At 41.4% G+C, this 18,244-nt stretch overlaps 2 protein-coding genes across 8 annotated transcripts in view; both read right to left on the bottom strand.

Annotated features, from left to right (window-relative positions):
• Positions 1 to 18,244, bottom strand: part of cdk5rap2 (CDK5 regulatory subunit associated protein 2) — a 45,386-nt gene that overhangs the window by 23,385 nt on the left and 3,757 nt on the right. For 6 of the 7 annotated variants that reach the window (XM_049603435.1, XM_049603434.1, XM_049603437.1 and 3 more), the window contains exons 2-25: positions 17,752 to 17,807; positions 14,851 to 14,912; positions 13,912 to 14,022; positions 12,576 to 12,652; positions 12,315 to 12,438; positions 12,025 to 12,203; positions 11,784 to 11,931; positions 11,443 to 11,496; positions 7,055 to 7,174; positions 6,847 to 6,966; positions 6,660 to 6,752; positions 6,214 to 6,432; positions 5,924 to 6,094; positions 5,649 to 5,759; positions 5,431 to 5,568; positions 5,156 to 5,335; positions 4,818 to 5,012; positions 3,618 to 3,809; positions 3,280 to 3,409; positions 3,042 to 3,181; positions 2,827 to 2,943; positions 2,540 to 2,683; positions 2,320 to 2,432; positions 2,061 to 2,200 (exon numbers count right to left, since the gene is read on the bottom strand). In XM_049603435.1, coding sequence (XP_049459392.1) covers positions 2,061 to 2,200; positions 2,320 to 2,432; positions 2,540 to 2,683; positions 2,827 to 2,943; positions 3,042 to 3,181; positions 3,280 to 3,409; positions 3,618 to 3,809; positions 4,818 to 5,012; positions 5,156 to 5,335; positions 5,431 to 5,568; positions 5,649 to 5,759; positions 5,924 to 6,094; positions 6,214 to 6,432; positions 6,660 to 6,752; positions 6,847 to 6,966; positions 7,055 to 7,174; positions 11,443 to 11,496; positions 11,784 to 11,931; positions 12,025 to 12,203; positions 12,315 to 12,438; positions 12,576 to 12,652; positions 13,912 to 14,022; positions 14,851 to 14,912; positions 17,752 to 17,807 — 3,134 coding nt within the window. Of the gene's footprint in view, positions 1 to 2,060; positions 2,201 to 2,319; positions 2,433 to 2,539; positions 2,684 to 2,826; positions 2,944 to 3,041; positions 3,182 to 3,279; positions 3,410 to 3,617; positions 3,810 to 4,817; positions 5,013 to 5,155; positions 5,336 to 5,430; positions 5,569 to 5,648; positions 5,760 to 5,923; positions 6,095 to 6,213; positions 6,433 to 6,655; positions 6,753 to 6,846; positions 6,967 to 7,054; positions 7,175 to 11,442; positions 11,497 to 11,783; positions 11,932 to 12,024; positions 12,204 to 12,314; positions 12,439 to 12,575; positions 12,653 to 13,911; positions 14,023 to 14,850; positions 14,913 to 17,751; positions 17,808 to 18,244 lie in introns of all 7 variants that reach the window. The other variant, XM_049603433.1, reaches the window with a different exon arrangement.
• On the bottom strand, positions 7,208 to 8,848 carry LOC125905483 (uncharacterized). The gene has a single exon (XM_049603440.1). The coding sequence runs from the start codon at positions 8,361 to 8,363 to the stop codon at positions 7,254 to 7,256; it is 1,110 nt and encodes a 369-aa protein (XP_049459397.1). The 5' UTR covers positions 8,364 to 8,848; the 3' UTR covers positions 7,208 to 7,253.

Genomic DNA, 18,244 nt, shown 5'->3' on the forward strand with positions numbered 1-18,244 from the left:
TTCTCTAAAAAAAAAGATGTGTGTCCTCTTTGTGACAGAATAAAATACTTCTAAACAAAATGCAAAGAGAAAAGTTTTTCCCCGTTAGAGTTTTTCGTTATTCACTGTGAGGGTTCAAGGACAGAGGGATGTCTTATGCTGTAAAGCCCTCTGGGGCAAATTGTGATTTGTGATATTGGGCTTTATAAATACAGTTGCTTGAAAATCTAAAAAAATTAAAGTGATTCCAGTATGTTTTAGTGCCATTTTAAGCATATTCTGATGGATATCAGGATAATACCACGAATTGCAATTATTTTGACTTGGATAATGGCGACATGAAATTTTCCTATCATTTCATGCCTCATGGTTGCATCTTGGCTTGCTTGTTCTACACATAATGAAACACCATACTATAAGCTGAATAAAATAATCTATTGATGGAATTCAACAAAAAGCTGTTTTTTAGCTGCAGTTTTAAATCTACAGCTACAAAAAATTAACGTTCAAAAAATATATAGACATATAATTGCTGTGTTATTAGTGCTTGTTTACTGTAGCATGCACACATTGTATGCACTGTATATTACAAGGATTATATAAACACAGCAATGAATGTGGAAATGTACTAATTACTGTAGCTACATCTATCCTGCAGTCAGAGTGAATGTGAGCCACTGGCCTGTTACTTACAGCTGACCTATTTACACACCTGGCTCTCTTCAGACAGGGACTGGGGTTGAGCACACACTTGACACGCACATATTGGTGAGCACACACATGCATGTGGACAGATACTGAAGCCATTTGGCTTTGATGACTACCTGAGCGTGCAGTGAGACTTTTAACTCAAGGCTACGCTCTGATGTTGCTAACTGTGATTAACTGCATTAATAATGTGACATCATAAGATAATAAACATAACATTATTTATTAGACTCTATTTCAGGATGCCCTGTGAATTTACAGCAGTATAGCAACCTTTAATACCTTTATTAATGTTGTTATATAATGACATGCTTACGCAATGAAATCTGACTCATGTGACAGATGGTTAGATGGGCTGAGGGGTGATGGAGAGGTGATGCAATCAACAGAAACCAAATGTTTAATGAGACAGTGAAAGCAAACAGACAGTATGTTAGAAGTGAAAGACAGGAAGAGCGGCCAACAGCAGCCTTTATTCACTTCACAGACAAACTGAGAAACAGTGTGGAGCCATTACATTCAAAGAGTGACAGAGAAAACAACTCTACCATCGACAAAACATGCAGATGAGGAGGTGATGATGCAAAGATCAGTGAACATAAAGTGCCCAAAGATGAGCGGAGCAACGATTAGGCATACATGCTGAATGAAGTGACAGATAAAGAAGTGGGGATGTGAGCTTGTCAGCAGGAGATATTATCAGAGTCAACATAGAGGACAAAGAAGACAGGTGTGTGTCTGTGTGTTTCCCCTAGGAGCTATGGAGACATGTCTCCCTGAGCTATAGTTTCCTAACTCCTCTAACTTAAAGGTCCAGTGTGTAGGATTTAGGGGGATTTATTGGCAAAAACAGAATATATTAAGTATGTCTTCCTTGATGTATAATCACCTAGAAAAAAAGACTTTGTGTTTTTGTTTCCTTGAATAAGGTGTTTATATTTTCATAGGGAGCAGATCCTTATCCATGGACTCCACCACATTGCACCGCCATGTTTCTACAGTAGCCCAGAACAAATAATAAACACTGGCTCTAGATAGGGCCATTTGCATTTTTGCATTGGCCACTGACGAGCACTGGACAAACACCAATTTGTAATGTGAAAGTGCTTTATTCAGTGGTTTTACTGATTTTAATCACCTGGTCTGTTTGTCTTGGAGAGGAGGACACCTCTATGGATAATTCGGCTCTTGGTAAGACCCCCTAAACAAAACTGCTATTAACCTAGAGAAGTTTTAGCTGCAGTCCTCATCGTTTGATGCCACTAAATCCCCCTAAATCTGAACACAGTGTTTCTTTAAATGAAAATATGCTCTTTCCTTTTCTTTCATTCAGTCCCTCTCGTCATTTACCACCCAGTGTGTTTGCACTGCACCTTCTCTGAGTTTGGCTCTGTGTATCTCTCTCTCCAAGTCGTCCCTTAGCTCCTCATTAGTTTTGATGCTCTCCTCTAGCTGCTGCCTGAGGAGCTGCACTGCTGTCAGCTCCAGCTGCAGAGCATGGAGACGCTGGGCGCTGCAAAACACACAAAGTAAGGCTTGTTCATCAAATAACTTAAGCTACTCAGAGAAATCGTTTTTATTTTCAACTATAAGCAAAAGGTTTTTTTTAGTTACAGTGACCATCATCCCTACCTGTCCTGCTCCTTAACAGTCCTAACCAGGCTGGAGTACAGCTGTTGTTCAGCTCTCAGTGCTCTGTTCAGAGCATTATGCTCCTGTTGCAAGGCCATAAGGTTGGGCAAAGCCTTAAAAGAGACAAAAATGAATGGTCTTAGTGTCAGACCATATGTGTACAGTATGTTGATTTCTGGTATTTCATTAAGCAGAAAAGTTGGTAATGCGTTTAGTTTACTTCTTGCTGGCTATCGCCACCAATCATGGTTCTCTCTCTCTGAGGAAGCCCAGGGAGTGATCTCTCCATGCCAGAGCCAATGACCTGATCCTGTGTATGATCAGCCCAGCTGTCCCCTCTATGACCAAGGCGCTGGTGGAGAACCTGCTCACAGACATAGAGAAAACATGAGTTTTACTAGGAAAGAGGCTGCTGTGCTCAAATGCATTCAGAAGAAAAGCTCCTTATCCAAAGCTACTGTGTGTTTCATTGACTGAATTTGACTCTGTGAATGGGTGAATACTTACATCTATAATTTCATCCTTGGTCTTCAGAGTGGCAGTCAGGGACTCGATATTAGCAGCCTGTCCTTCATTGCGACCCTCGAGCTCAGATAGCAATGATTGTAGCTCTGCCAAAGAAATCTGGATGTCGAGAAAATAAATCAGGGGATTACACAAATAGAAACTTGTCAGCGGAAGTCCCGATTATGGACCAAGTCAAATGCTTAAAACCAACTGACCTTCAGCTCATTCTCCCTCTTCAGTGCTTTATTTAATGCCTCAGTTTTCTGTGCAAGCTCTTTCTTCAGGACGACGACTGTCTTCTTAGAGAGTGAAATGTTCTCCACATTATCTTCACTGTTCCTCCTGGACAGCTCAGCTTTAGTGCAGACAAAACAGAGTCAAAGGTAGGACCAACATGTACTCTCTTGAACATATAAATAACTAGTGAGAGGGTTAAAGCTCAAAAGATCTCACCTTCCCTCTCGTCCAACTTTTCCTGCATGATCTGGATAGTTTGTCTGAGCTCCAAAACATGATCCGGCTCCTCCTTCTGCCTCATCTCTGCCAGAAACTGGTCTCTCTCCTGACCACGCTGCAGAAGCTTCTGCACAGTTACAAAGATAACAAGCGAGTACACTCAAATGTCTGCAACTAAAATGTTTGACAAAACAGGCCACCATGTCATTAGAAGTCCTAGGAAAGGAGTATCATTTGTTATTCTCTTAAGGAGATTTCATTTCTCTCCCTGCTGTGCTTCTAAGTCGAGCACATTTTACAGCTGAGTGACTGTGCTGTATCCCAGGGGAACTTACATTGATGAGGCTTTCTTTTTCAGCGAGCTGGGCTCTGAGCTCTGCCGTCTCTAAATAACCCTCCTGGGCTGTTGTGGAGCTTTGCTTCTCAGCAGTGGAGAGCTGCTGGTGCTTGTCAGACAGCTGCTTTCTCAGTTCCTGAATCTCTTGAGTGCGCTCAGACAGCATGCGGTTGTAGTGCTCAGCAGACTCCTGGAGAGACAAAAGAAAGAACAGATGAACGAAATGACAGTTAGTGATGTTTGCTCACATCCTGCACATATAAATGGCCTTTTGTAGATCTGTCAATGTAAATACAACTGGTATATCTGTGTAAAGAATAAGTAATTTATTTGAATTTGCTGCACAAAGCCAATTTTAGTTCATTTTTAACAAGCGTGCATGCTGTGATTTAGCTTTTAAATATATTTTAATCCATATGTTTACAATTCATTCTTTCATTTGACAAAAGTTTAAACATTTATATTTGTAGGCGCAATCTGAGCAACTTAGAACTACCTCAAGCGAGCAGCCAACAACCCAGTGGGCTTAAGAGGTTGCATCCAAAGAACTTCTGTAAAAATAAACTGCTTGGAAGTGTCATTGGCAACCACACCTCACTAATTGAGACTGGCGTTAATTTGTCACAACCTGTAGCTATGAAGCTCCCTCATGCAGCTCTATCTCTTTATCAGCTTTGATCTGCCCCCTCCTAAATTCATACCCTGCTAAATACACTTCTAACCCAATTATCTTATTTACTGTAAAGATTTTGAAGCAGTTTAGATGCCACTTTAAAATCACTTTCTCTTTCCTCCCTAGTGCCCATCTGGAACAACCACGTATGTTTGCCTCAGCATTTGACCCAGTCTTCTCCTTGTGGAAGGAGAAAGACATGGTTTATTTTAAACTACTTTTTTTTATCAACAAGGTTTTTGCCTCCTTTGATAATCTTAATACTAAATTTGACCTTCCACAATTTCATTTATTTAGATATTTTCATATCAGAGACTTTGCCCGCCGTTACTTTCCAGACTAGGAGCTTGGTTCTACTTCTTCAGCCAAGTAGTGGCAGGGAGCCCTTTACAGGGTCAACTCTACATGCGCAAGCCACACCCGGCCAGTAAAAGTGACTTGGCATTTAGCTGGGATCAGGTTTTAATTTAAGTTTTACAATAATCCCTGAAACAACTGGAAATGTTTTCATTAATAAATGTTGACCTTGAGGAGCTGATCCTTGCTGCTGATTGTAGCCAACAGTTCTTCCACAGCATTTTCATTGTCAGCAACCAGCCTTTCCCTGGCCTTCACAGCCTCAGCCAACATAGCCTCTGTGACCTTTAACCTCTGGCCCATCTGTTCAGCGAGATCACGCGCATGAGTCTGTGACTGGCTCAGCATTGATTCAGCCATTTCCTAAAAACAGAGGTTGACAAGAGTTAGAAAAATGTTGTGTTTTTACATTTAAGCTTTCTAAGCCAGAATGGCGAATAAACAGGATGGACGTGGCTGAAAATACAGCACAGGGGGTGTGAAAGAGACATTATTTTTCAACTAACGTCCAGATCCTTTGTCTTCCCCTCCAGGGAGCGCTGTAGCTGGCTGATGATGGAGTCCTTCTCCCTCAGTGATCTGTTCAAGTTATCTTCTACATCCTGCTTGGCTCTCTGCAGGTTCTTTAGTGTGTTTGAAAGATGCTGCAGCTCCACATCCTTCTCCTTGATCAGACTGTCAAAACTCTGGAAGGACAGGAACAGGGAAAAAAATGCATCAGATCGAAGCACAATCTCCCAAAAACATTTTTCCCCACTCAAACATAGTCATAGCCACTTACATTAATGGTTTCCTCGTTGTTAGAGAGCAAGTTATTGAGCCTCTCCAGGTCTCTCTCCTTCTCCCTTAAAGACAGCTGCAGCTGATGTATCTCATTGTCTTTCTCCTCAATGGCAGCAAACTTCTCATCCAGTGCTTGCTGTGAGAGAACAAACACAGGGATGTCAGAATCAAATTATAGTCATTGTGGTCTTAAGATAACACAGAGGGAATGCGCACCTCCAGAGCCCTCTCCTTTTCTTTCAGCCTTTGCCGCAGCTTGGAAAGCACATTATCGTTTCCTCCCGGACTTTTGCTTTGCTCAAAGTCTCTCACCATGTTTATGTATTCCTGATGAGCACAGGAAAAAAAAAAACCAATTTAAAATCATTTAAAATGCCAACCATATCAATATATATGATGACAGATTTTCCGATGGAGAAGTCAGTAATATTCACAAAGAGATTTTTATCTTTTGGTTTAGAATCCATCTGTCATCAGTGTTGTTGTGTCACCTGTAGCTGTTGCTCTTTATCTGCAAGAGTGGACGTCAACCGCTGGATGGTGACCTCATGGGCCTGCACTTTTCTTTTGGTTTGATCCAGCAGCTCCTGGTACTGCTGCTCCAGAGCACTCTCCCTGTCCCCGATCTCACCACTCAGCTTTTTGAGCTGATTGTTCAGATCCTTGAGAGAGAAATGATAACACTGGTATACAAAATCCAATATTTGAATGGTGACAGATAACAGAACAATAAAGTTTTATTGGGAGTATTTACTGGACTACCACTGTCTAGTTGTCTTACATTGAGGGCCTTGTCTCCCTTTTTCTTCTGCTGTTGCAGGTCCTCCAGTTCCACCTCTAGCTGGTCCTTCGCCTGCTGCAAGTCACCCAACTCTTGCTCCTTCCTGTCAAGGCTGCGCTGTAGCTTTTGGGCTTCAAGCACCTTGGCGTGGTGTTCCCCCTGGAGCTGGGCAAGCTCTGTTTGCTTTGCCATTAATAGATTCTGGTGCTCCTCTGCTCCCTGATAGACAAACATGTTTAAGTTTACAAAGACTGCAATGTGTATTTAGCAATGAGAGGGAGATAAATATACTTTGTGATCCTGCTTCTTAAACATTAAAAGAAACACCAATCTCTTAGTGATATAATGTGTGAATGTTGCGGCACAAGCAGCCATTATCATTATCATATAAAGTCAAGGGTTGGCTCTCTATAAAATTTGGCTCCCTAAAAAGGTGCAAAACATGCCTGGTATTTCTGCAGCTGGGCTTTATGTGCTGCCTCTCTAGCCTTGGCCAAGGCGTCATCCCTGTCCTCAATCTCATGACACAGCTCTGCAATCTGTGCAACACATAAAAGAGAGAGCACAGACAGGTGAAGTCCCAGTTAACAACGACTGTAATGTCTCCAATAAGAAATTAAGTATGAACCTTACCTCTTGTTCCTTTTCCTTGAAGACCTGAGTAAGCCCCTGGATTGTTTTGTCTCTCTTGAGAGCATTTTTCTTCTCAGAGTTGAGTTCATTCTCTTTCTCCTCCAGCTTCCCCAGCAGGGTCTGATTACACAAAGAGGTGATCTCACATAAGAAAACTCTCAATCTAATACAAAAATATTTCATAGAGAATAATGTCGTCTCTTTGTACCTTGTTTTGATTCTGGGTGTCCTCCAGTGTTTTAGTCAGGTTCTCATTGGTGCTTTTTATCTGGGTGAGCTCTTCAGTCAGCAGCTTATTGCGGGACTCCAATCGGCTAACCTCATTCTGCTACTCAACAAATCCAGACAACACATAAAACCAGAGAGGGGAAAAAATGCATTAATACCAGCAATGTTAAGCAGCACAGCTATTCTGTGTCACAGCTCATTACCGGTGCTACAGCGTTTTGCCCAGCTGGGAGAACTACCTCCACTCTAACAGGAGTGTATTCATCATCAAATTCCTCTGTAAGGTCATGCAGAGACTTTAACTCTGCCTCTCTATATCTGCGCTTGGCTCGTGGTTTGAGAGGGCCAGTATTTAACTTCTTCAAGATGGGGATGTGGCTTCCTGCAGGGGCAGAAACTTGCTGCTTGGTGATGCAGCGCAGGAGCTCGATCAGGTCAGAGATCACAGACGGTTGTCTTGAGGAACTGTGGAGCAGCGCTCTGGCCTGGACCCTGCCCCCTGGGTCATCAGTGGCACCATGTCTGGGGGCAAACACCTTGGGCTCTCTGAGTTTTCGTTTGGGTGGAGGGTCTGGAGGGGTGTCTGAGGAAAAGTCTCTATTGAGGGACTGCAAGGACGTGGAGCGACCTTTGAACCCAGGTCTAGGCAGTATGCCTTTACGTTGGACCAAGTCAAGGTACATGCTCTGTGAACGGTGCCGTGTGCCTCGGAGACCAAAGCTTTTAGAGCCATCGAGCCCTGCCATTGATCCCAGCCTGCTGCTCCTGAGGCTCAAGCGTCCCGGAAATGCCCCTTTACTAACAATGCGATCCAGACTCACACATCTTCTCATGCTATTCTCGACGTGACCACTTCCACTCTCTCTGAAAAGCTGTCCTTCAGAGGCCAGATGACACGTAGCCTCATCATCAAGGTTGCCCACCCCAGAGGACCTGAGTGGAATCTTGCAGCTGGTGCTCTCCACGTATCTCCTGCACAAGCTTGGGTTGTTTTTGTTGTAAATGTGGATGATGCACTGGATCAGGTGGTCTTTCTCCGCCTGCAACTTCTGGATCTGACTGTTGTGTTCATCCTGCAGCTGGCTGATGTTAATATCGCACTGCACCACCTTCTCCAACTGAAACACACATTTTCCGCAGAGGAACTCTCCACGTCCATCACGAGTCACCTCCCAGCCCAGCACATGGGACAAGATGATTTGTAGCTTCCTCTGTGCCGATGAGCTGAAGATCCAGCGACACTGGCTTCCCACCAGACGAACACCACATATTCGACATGGGTCCTTCATGGCACCTTAGATCTTTGGATTCCAAGCTCACCCACTTACAACTAGTCCAAAAAGCCTCTCGCTGACACACAAACTGGTCAGTGACCTAATGGTCATCAGCCTGCCAACCATGGAATAGCCATCTATCGTTTTCTCTCACTGCATCAGCAAGAGAGGCGCAGAGGAGAATGACTGAGTGCAGAGCAGTATAAGCCCTAAGCTTTTGATAATCCCTGCTCCTGCCTCTATTCCACTCTCCCCCACACATTCAATCAGATCAAATCCTTTAGGAGTGCTGCAGTGATCTGCGTAATGGCCGGTGCCAGACCATCTATAGAAAACCTTCTACAACCAGATCAGGTATGAAGATCTGCCCCACACGTGCTTCTCGGGGGTACCATTGTAGATAGCAGCAGCCACTCACTCCCATGGAGTTCATTCTGCCTCCAAGTACATCTAAAATCTGCTTTAAGATTAAAGAAGGTGCTTCCTGGCAATCACATTCCATTACACCTCTATCCTGGAGAGGTCACTCACAGTCCTGTCATGTCATAAATCATCTCTGATAGACACATCATCCCTGATCTTTCAAAATCCTTTGCAATACATGCAGCCTATTCATTTATTTTCCCAGATCAGACAAACACTGAAGGTTGCATCATTTTTGTAGATAGCAGCAGCCACTCACTCCCATGGAGTTTATTCTGCCTCCAAGTACGTCTAAAAATCTGCTTTAAGATTAAAGAAGGTGCTTCCTGGCAATCACATTCCATTACACCTCTATCCTGGAGAGGTCACTCACAGTCCTGTCGTGTCACAAATCATCCCTGGTGGACACATCGTCCCTGATCTTTCAAAATCCTTTGCAATACATGCAGCCTATTCATTTATTTTCCCAGATCAGACAAACACTTAAGGTTGCGTCATTTTTTCCCTTTAATAAAGAAGGCTAGACGTAAATAACTCATAGGAACTGCCTCCAGACAGCATGGTAATCCGGTCTTAACATTGTGACCTGAGTCCAGACGCCAAGGCCTGATGAGGAACCATGGACACTGTCCAACAACAGCTTTTCACTCTGAACATAAACAACACAGTACTCCTACCAATAGTCTGATAACCACTTTTAAACAGCATTGCTTTATCTCTTTTTGGTGGACATTCCTAAGCTTCCAAAAGTGACTCTAGTATAAGATACTGTATCTAAAAAATCCAACAACTACCAATCAAACATTAAAAGCCCAATCCACAGGGTTCAAATTTCATGTCAAGCATATGTGTCATGATATTCAGTCCACAAACCCACAGAATGTACAACCATTTCGCTGGCATAGAGAATATACATAAGCAAATCATTTCCAATACACTTTTACTGTCATTAAAAGGATTATGGGAATTAAGGGATGTCAACTGTTTACCATTAATCATTTAACTGCCAAGAATATTTTTGACCAGTTACACATGTCGGTCTGTAGGTTAATTTTGCTTCTCTCTAGTTTACTGGTAGGAGCTAGCTAGCGTTGCTGCTTATTAGGGATTTATTACTAGTATGCTATCCCGACCCATCAGCCTTGCTGTGGAAACACTGTGCCCACTTTCTGTTTTCCCCCCAAAAAAGGTGAGTAAGCACCTTAATTTTTTAGCTGTAAACCTCTACTGCATTAACTACGTTATCACTGACAGCACCGTTGGCACAGCTAGTGGTGCTAAGATACCTTAGTTAACAATGCTAAAGGGGTTTCCAGCTTAATATAAACCCACCTACTCACTGGGGCTATCTTGGGGCTATCTGGGGGGAGACCTGAAGGTGGTCACCATTCCGCAGCAATGCTGTCTCGTTGGTGGTATTAATCGCAAATGAGTGGCACTGCTAGCTAGCTTCCACCCAAGCTGGGTGGTGCGTAGTGCGCAAATTTGCATTACTTAGGATAGCGAAGGAATGACCTGTTCTGCTCTGCCTTACTCTGCCTCTGATTGGCTTGCCCCTACATTCTTACCCTAACCCTAACCAATCTCCTCCTCTAAACCTTACCAATCCAACTGATTAGAGCAATAAGTACAGTCAGAGGAAGAGTAGGGTGAGTCATTCCTTTGCTATCCTAGGACATGCACATTTGTGCACCGTGCAGAGCAGCCAAGACTAACGTTAGCTAACCAGTGGAGAGCTGAGGGCGGGCACAATTTTTATCATGTTAATGCTGTTGGCTGTCTGTCAAAAATACAATAAAATACAAGACATTTTACAATTCAGTACATTAAGATTTCAGTGGACAGCGCTTAAAATGTAGTGCTTAAGCTCACTGAGTCAAGGGAGCACCATACTACTGCCTCTTATATTTAACATAATTTGTTTTTTTTTTTAATTAACCACTTGGTTACCACTTCCATAGCGTCAACCTATCGAAAGCAAAATTAACCGAAACTGACATCCCTAATGGAAATTGAGAGATTACTCTATAGGTCAACTAATGGCATGCAAAACAAGTGATAATCAAAGAGCACCAGTAGTGAGTAGTCCAAACTCCCTCATCACCAAGTAGTTATAATGATGTAAGCTTCCTATTGTGAAGCCAACATAGGAAATAAAGCCCCAAGATTATGGTAACAAACATTGCTTCTCTTTACTGGAAGAGGGTAAAAAAAAAAAAGCCACACTAGGGAGGCACACAAAAGAAAAAAGCAAGCCATAAAACACACCAAAGTACATTTCTTGTGGTTCAGCAAAACAACACAGACAACCCTCTGCATGCTTTGTGTGCACAGCAAAGACCATAGCCTGTGTTCATCTATTAGTCTGTGAGTGTTTGAAGTTTGAATGGCTTCATGCATTAATGCCCAGTTAAATGAGTTAGCATTTGGTTTGAGGAAATATTATCGCTGAAAACAGACTACAAAAGAATGACATAACACTGCATGACATGAGAAGTCTCCCAGAGGGACAGACAAAAACACCAACAAAAGATCTAATAAAACATGGATAGGTGCAAAGGATCCAAAAAGCAGAAGCTTAGCATTCAGCCAGCAGTCACTGTCACTGTGCAGTAGCCATTTTATGGCACCTCACAAAGACATTTAATGAGGAAATCACCAAAACACCAACCTGATGGTCCGGTGTTGTTTTGTCCTTCTCTTTATGTAGCTCATCCCTCAGTGCCTGAAAAAATACAGTCAAAGGTCACTGAAATGTCTTTTTTAATATTGCAATTAGTGCTGCAACTAATGTTTCGTTATTTAGTGGTTTGTGGCAAAAGAAGGTAATTCATTCAATTTCTCTACATATACTTTATGTACACTCAAAACATGCGAAAAAAATATTTTGTAACTCTGGTGAACTAAAACAATTTTAAATGCATTTAGGTGTCACTATAGAGGGAAAGCACCTAAAATTATACCTTTTATAGAACTGTATGTAATATCTTAATCAACACATGAAAGTCATACCTCAAGTTCCTCATCTTTCTTAGCAATGAGATCAGATAGCTGTTTAACACAGTCAGCTGATGGTGCATCAGTCTCTTGGTCTGCGCTTTTCTTCTGATGGATCACAGCTTCCTGGTTCTTTAAAGCAATCTTGAGCTGCTCGATGACACTGGAATGAGCAAATATAAATAAATAAAAATAAATAAAACATATTGGAAACACTTAGACCCTAATGCAGAAAAAACACAATGTGTGTCCCTACTTGTCTTTCTCCTGCAGAGCCTGCTGCAGGTCTTGGACTGGGCTGGGGACAGGACCAGGGGTAAAGGCACTCAGTGGGCCCAGGGCTTGGAACTGCTTCTCCATTGTAATATTCTTAAGTTTTTCCTGCTCAGCAATGGCTGCCATCTTGTCAACCTCTTCCTCTGCCGCTCGCAGACTCTAAAATGAGGCAAGAAGACTAAGTGAGAGGACAACCCCCAACTACCTTTGGAATGAAACAGAAAATTACTGCTCTGAAAGACTGCATTAAAACAAATGGTTTTTAATAACCTGTTCTAGGTCAGCTATCCTTTTGTTGAATGCATCCCGAAGTGCATCCATCTCCCTCTGAGCTTGCTCTCTCACACGTTGGGGTTCTCCTGATTCTCGACCAGCCAGACTCTCCAACGCTTTCCTGAAAAACATTCACAGGGGAGATTAGGTTAGCACTCATATATATCTTCGCCACTGGACTTCCATGACTTTTACCTGCCAACTAAAATTTGGCAGTACTGAACTGTGCTGTAGGAATATATATGGAACAATACTCACGATGCAGACACGAGTAGTTCCTGTTTCTCTGCCAGGTCTCTCTTCATAGACTCCAACTCCACCTTCAGCTCAATGTTCTATAAACACATAATATTCAGTTCATTATAGCAGAAATTGTACATCCAGAGTCATCACAAAAACACTGACGCAACAGGAAAACTATCCAAGAGATTCTTAGCAATTGTTCTCTTAGTTGCACTGTCAAAGCAATACTTAACTCACAAATGACCATTTGGGCAAGTGTATGCATTTAAACTCTGCTTAAGTGGAGCTTATGACTTGAGCATACAGCTCGATAAATGAGACTTGGATTATATTGCAGGAGTTGTGTGAGAGTTTGCAAATGGATATTTTGATGTCGTTTTGCTGTTGTTAAACTCAGCCCCTGTTGACTTCAATTCATGAAGAATGTTCACTTTATTAGTCGCTGTGTGATGACTGATCTGTGCATGTGCAGTGAAGTACGATGAGGAAAAAAACATGGATGTATACAGGAAAAACACACATGAATTCCGATATGACTGTTCTCAAAGAGGTTTGCATTGCCAGTGACTGGATATGTATTGAATTTAGGACCACACATACATTTTTACACATACATTTTTATGGACAAAATTTTAAAATTGTTCCATGACATTTCAAGGACCAGTAATATTTTTTTTTTCAGTTTCAGAAAATAAATTGCCATTTTGTTACATTACCTGACTACTCTAACAATTTCATTGCACTCTTTTCCAAATCTTTTCAGTAAGAATGAAGAAAAATCTGATTTCTGTGTTCACGCTACTCTGAAAAAAATTACATCTATGTTACATGAGGGGAAAAAAACATATTTTGGCCATATCTGAACAAAGCCTAAGAGAGCTTGTGGAACGTAGCAGACTCAAGCTTGTTGCCCCAATGAAACTACAGGACGGGGGCAGACACCTGCAAGCATATATCGGCAATCGCCAGTTGTTGAGCTCATGGTGGCCCGTTAGAAGATTTTGACATATTGCCCAGCTCTAGTGTGTACATATAAAGAACATTCTTACATGACACTTCGCGTCTCAAAATGATAAGAAACACAAGCGGCCCTAATGAGAACAGCAGATTCCAATGTGCTTACATCTCACTCAGAAAAAAAAAATAAAAAGCAAGACAGCTGTTCTTGGATCATAAATGTAGGATCTCGGTTGAACCAAGTCCAGCTGTTGTTGTGGCTGAAGTTCTCAAGTAGTCTCGATGGGAAACACTAAGTCACATTAAGACATGAAGACACTGAGGGGCTATATAAATGCATGACAAAGACAAGGAGTGTAACACACATTTTTGCATACTAAAGTAAATACAATACCGTTTTGAATATGTCCTCGGTAGAGTCATCGCATTTCTGCTGCATGCGCTCCTCCATGAAGTAGATGCGCAGCTTCAGGTTGAAGTTCTCTTTCTTCAGAGCTGTGATTTGCTGCAGGTGAATGACAAAAAACATTTTAATGAACAGGAAAATAACTGATCAACAAATACATCTGTATCCAAGTTGTATCAAAATATTTTGTCTGTCTAGCCCAAAATGACATCTGTGCATTAACTTTACTTATATTAATGACAAAGTTAGGAAAAACAATTTGTGTCAAAGAAAAACAGACAAACACTTCATCTGTGTGGAAAAGTAGGACAACATGTTTACATGGCAAAAAAAGGATTATGTTTACTGTTGTTAAAATGAAGAGAGGCTCTCATGCTTGTATGTGTTTGAGTGTGAATGTGTGTGAAGTGGACTGTGCATCATTATGCTGCAGGCTCAGAGCAGCATACATCTGGTAATGGGGGTTGGGTATACTGTCAGAGGGAGGAGGTAGAAGTCTGGACCCCTCCATAAACCTCTAATCATGAAGCCAGCCAGGCAGCACGAGCCAAAAATCTGAGCATGCATTCCACTCAAATGCTGAAATATAGGCTTCAGCTCACCTCAATCCTACTCCTACACACACACTCCATCAGTAAATCTCCATAAATGGTCAACACGGCTCGGTTTCAGTCAGATTGAGGATCAGGTTTAATAAATCATAATACCCTGTTTGTTGTGGTGGGGTTAAGTTGACTACATGACCTCATACTAACAAGCTCAGTGTTTCAATCTATTAACAATTAATAGCATTAATACACAAATTAAAATATGAGTCAGTGAGTTAACGTTATTTAAATTGACTTTGGGCAATCAAAGAAACATTGAATCTATTACAGAGCAGCTCCACTTTAAGAAACATCATGCCACTTGATACACATCACTCACATTCTCATAGTCCTTCATGGTGAGAGCTTTGATTGGGGACATCTTGTCAGGGAAGGACGGAGCTGTAAAACAAAGTGATACACTTTTACTCATGTGAGTCACAACAGCGCTGTGGTCTTCTGTAGCAAAGAGAATCTTCCCTGCCTGCATAGAATAATAGCTCTCAGCTTTCAGGAATGTGTTTATTTTAGAGAGATAAAGATAAAGATAAAGAAAAAATGTTTTTCACTGAGAGGCATCAGATGCGAGACATGTTCTGGAGACCTGCCATATTTAGGCCAGTTGAGAGCAGCCCACAGCTGATCATGTTACACAAGTCAACAACACATTTCACAACACTGACTCTTGATTCACAGTTTGACGGCCTGACGGGAAGATCTCCGTCACCGCTCACGCTTGTATCAGTTGCTTGTAAATGTACACTTGTTTCTAAATCAGAGATATGTTGCTTTCCTCTTCTGACAAAAGTACTGCAGCCACTACTAAGACAAGAGTAGGAAAAAGCAAAGGTCATACATGGGTAGCAAGACAGCAGCAAAAGACAAAGAGATGTCTGCTGCCATGGATGGAAATGAAACCCTACAGTTTTATTCAGTTTCTAGAAGGGGTCAACAACAGAGGTTGCCTGATTTTTCCAGAGCTAATGATGGAAGTAGCTAAATAATACAACATCTTGCTCCCTTTTTATCGCAGTTCAGAGTTGCACATGCACAGTGCCAATAGGGCACTTGCAAGACAACTGCAGCGAGTGAAGAGAAATGCTGTGTCTCAAACTTAATCTGTGCTTACACTTGCTATTTTGAGAGCATGAGTACGTTCACACTGAGTACGTTTACATGCACAAAATACTCAGATTTTTGCCCTTGTTCAGAAAAAGACAATAATCCTACTACGCAGTTTACATGGCTACTGAAAATGACTATTCCACTAATATTCCCATTTGCATGCAGCCCTGCATACTTCCATTAACGTGCCCTAACGTGTTCCTTATCATGTCATAATATACAAAACTGGAATGACTGGAGCTGCTTATCATTTTGTTTCTTTGCATCAAGTTTCCCAGCAGAGGCAGACTTGTTGGACCATGCAGGGACAGCCTCCTTCTCTCATTCCTCCAACCACCTTCTTAGAAAGGTCGGTGTTGCACATATCCAAAAACCTGTTAATACCCAAGTCTTTTATAATGTCAACATGCCCAAATAATGCTATCAAAATCCAAATAATGGCAGCATATCCCACGTCTAATCAGAAAACGCTATATATTCGGAAAAAGGCCTAATTCCAAATATCCAAACAGAATATGCTGTTTACATAACCTGCATTTAGAATCTGTCTGTTTATTGGGTTAATTTTGTAATAATATGGTACTGCAAACAACAACATAAATGCTCACAGTGATATAATGATACATTACATTTATTCTTTACTTGAACACATGGTTTATTTGCCCTGTGCAAGTGTTAATGTCAAGCTCTGTGACAGGAAAAAAACAGGTGGACACACAGTGCTACCAGGTAGAGTGCACTCAGTGCACTATGGCCCATTTAGCCTAACATATAGATAATGTGCAGATCTTTTTTCCCCCATCAACCAATCAACTGGTTGAAGAGTAGCTAGAATTTCAGTCAATCAAGATTTTCTTTGACTACACCCCCAAAAATTACCCTGTCAAATTTGTGCACTATACAAGTACGTACATAGTGTATGCAGTGCACTACATTTAAATGTACTAACAAAAGATTCTGATTTGCGACACAGCAAAAGTTTATGAGCAAAAGCACAAGCACGCATTTCAATTATCTGGAAACAGGAGTTTAGCTAGTTGGCATTAGAGGTTGTGGGTGAAACTCTAATGCATTGTGCAGTTTGCCACAAGTTTGAGAGCAAGGTAATTAATTTACTTAAATAAAGATTTACATGACAGGTAACTTAAGTCTTGGTTGTTATTTGATAACAGCTAATAAATAAGACAATTTTTATAGAAGTGTGTAAAACTTGATTTCTGGCAAGCAGATTTCTGATTATGGTTAGGAAAAAACCTAAACAAAACAAATAAACAAAAAACCTTGAACCCTGCATATTTATGACTTATTTACAACTATGCTGATCCATTTCTGTTTTTTGTCAGCACTGGCTTCACTGGTGCACTAAATGCAAGTAAGTACAAGGAGAGTTCAGCTGAAATTAGTTCTTAAAATAAAGGTTTATTTTCTTATCCCTACCTCGGAGCCCTAGTAGGGTCAGCACAACTAGTGCTGGGCAATATTAAGAAAATCAATTACCACAATATTTTTGACCAAATACCTCGATATTGATACTGCGACAATATTGTAGGGTTGACTATTGTTGCTTTCACAAAATATTTACTATAAATGTGGATATAATGACTAAGAGGGTAAAGGTAAATAAGAGAGCGACTAGAACAGTCTGGTAGGTTCAGAAAATAAATCACTGTGTGAGATGCAGTCTTTAACACCATGTAAAAACAACACTTATGATATAACAACACATACATCATATAACAATATATTGCCCAGCCCTTATTTATACGCACATTCAACAACTACATAATGTAGCGACTGTCAGTGTTTTGTCCAGATGCCTCTGTGTATTTGTCCCCACAACCAGCTTGACGGAAAGTCACATATGCTGACCTATATTTGCAAAAATTATTTGTTTACTGGCTTGCATGTTCTGGTCCAGAGAATATTGTCGGCACACTACAAGAATTAGAAACAGGATTACCTAATTAACAACATACAGCTAATCCCTTATCACAGCTTTGGGGACACAACTGTGGGAGGTCACAGCAACGATTCAACAGCAGTATTAATTAATACACGAGAGAGACACACAACCTGAGCAAGAAAAAAATGAAGAGAGAACAAAAGAAAATCTTACCTGTCATGCTGTCTGTGGAATAATCTCCAGCATCTATGGAGTCTGGCAGTCTGCAGCTGTGGACAGAATTATGTTGTTAGCGATGCAGCCAAGTCTCTATGAACATTTGGAAAGAGATCATAGTTACATTTTGCCTCATTCAAGAAAGACAATCTCACATTTTTAAAAGTCACCGTAAGCATAGCAAACTCTGCTCTCTATCCTTGCACAGTGTACACACTCTGATTATTATGGTGTTCAAAACATAGATGCGTCACGTTTATGTATTACTCACGCTGGCCAGCTCCATTGGGCCCCAAGAACAATCCATAAATAGCTCAAGAATGACTCTCTGCTTCATTTACATCCACTCTGGCAGAGCCTCCTGTGTGTACGTGTGTGTTTGTGTGCGCGTGTAAGACCATGTGCCAGTGGCAGCCTAGCCCCTCATGTTCAGAGAGACAAGAGGAGAGAAAAACAGAGAGTGGATGGAGAAGAAGGCTTTCATTGGTAG

This window comes from Epinephelus fuscoguttatus, linkage group LG18, assembly GCF_011397635.1.
Source record: "Epinephelus fuscoguttatus linkage group LG18, E.fuscoguttatus.final_Chr_v1".
NCBI classification, from domain to species: Eukaryota; Metazoa; Chordata; class Actinopteri; order Perciformes; family Serranidae; genus Epinephelus; species Epinephelus fuscoguttatus.

What these genes read in the sequence shown, in the direction of transcription:
- LOC125905483 (XM_049603440.1), bottom strand. Translation starts at nt 8,363, where the DNA reads ATGAAGGACCCATGTCGAATATGTGGTGTTCGTCTGGTGGGAAGCCAG.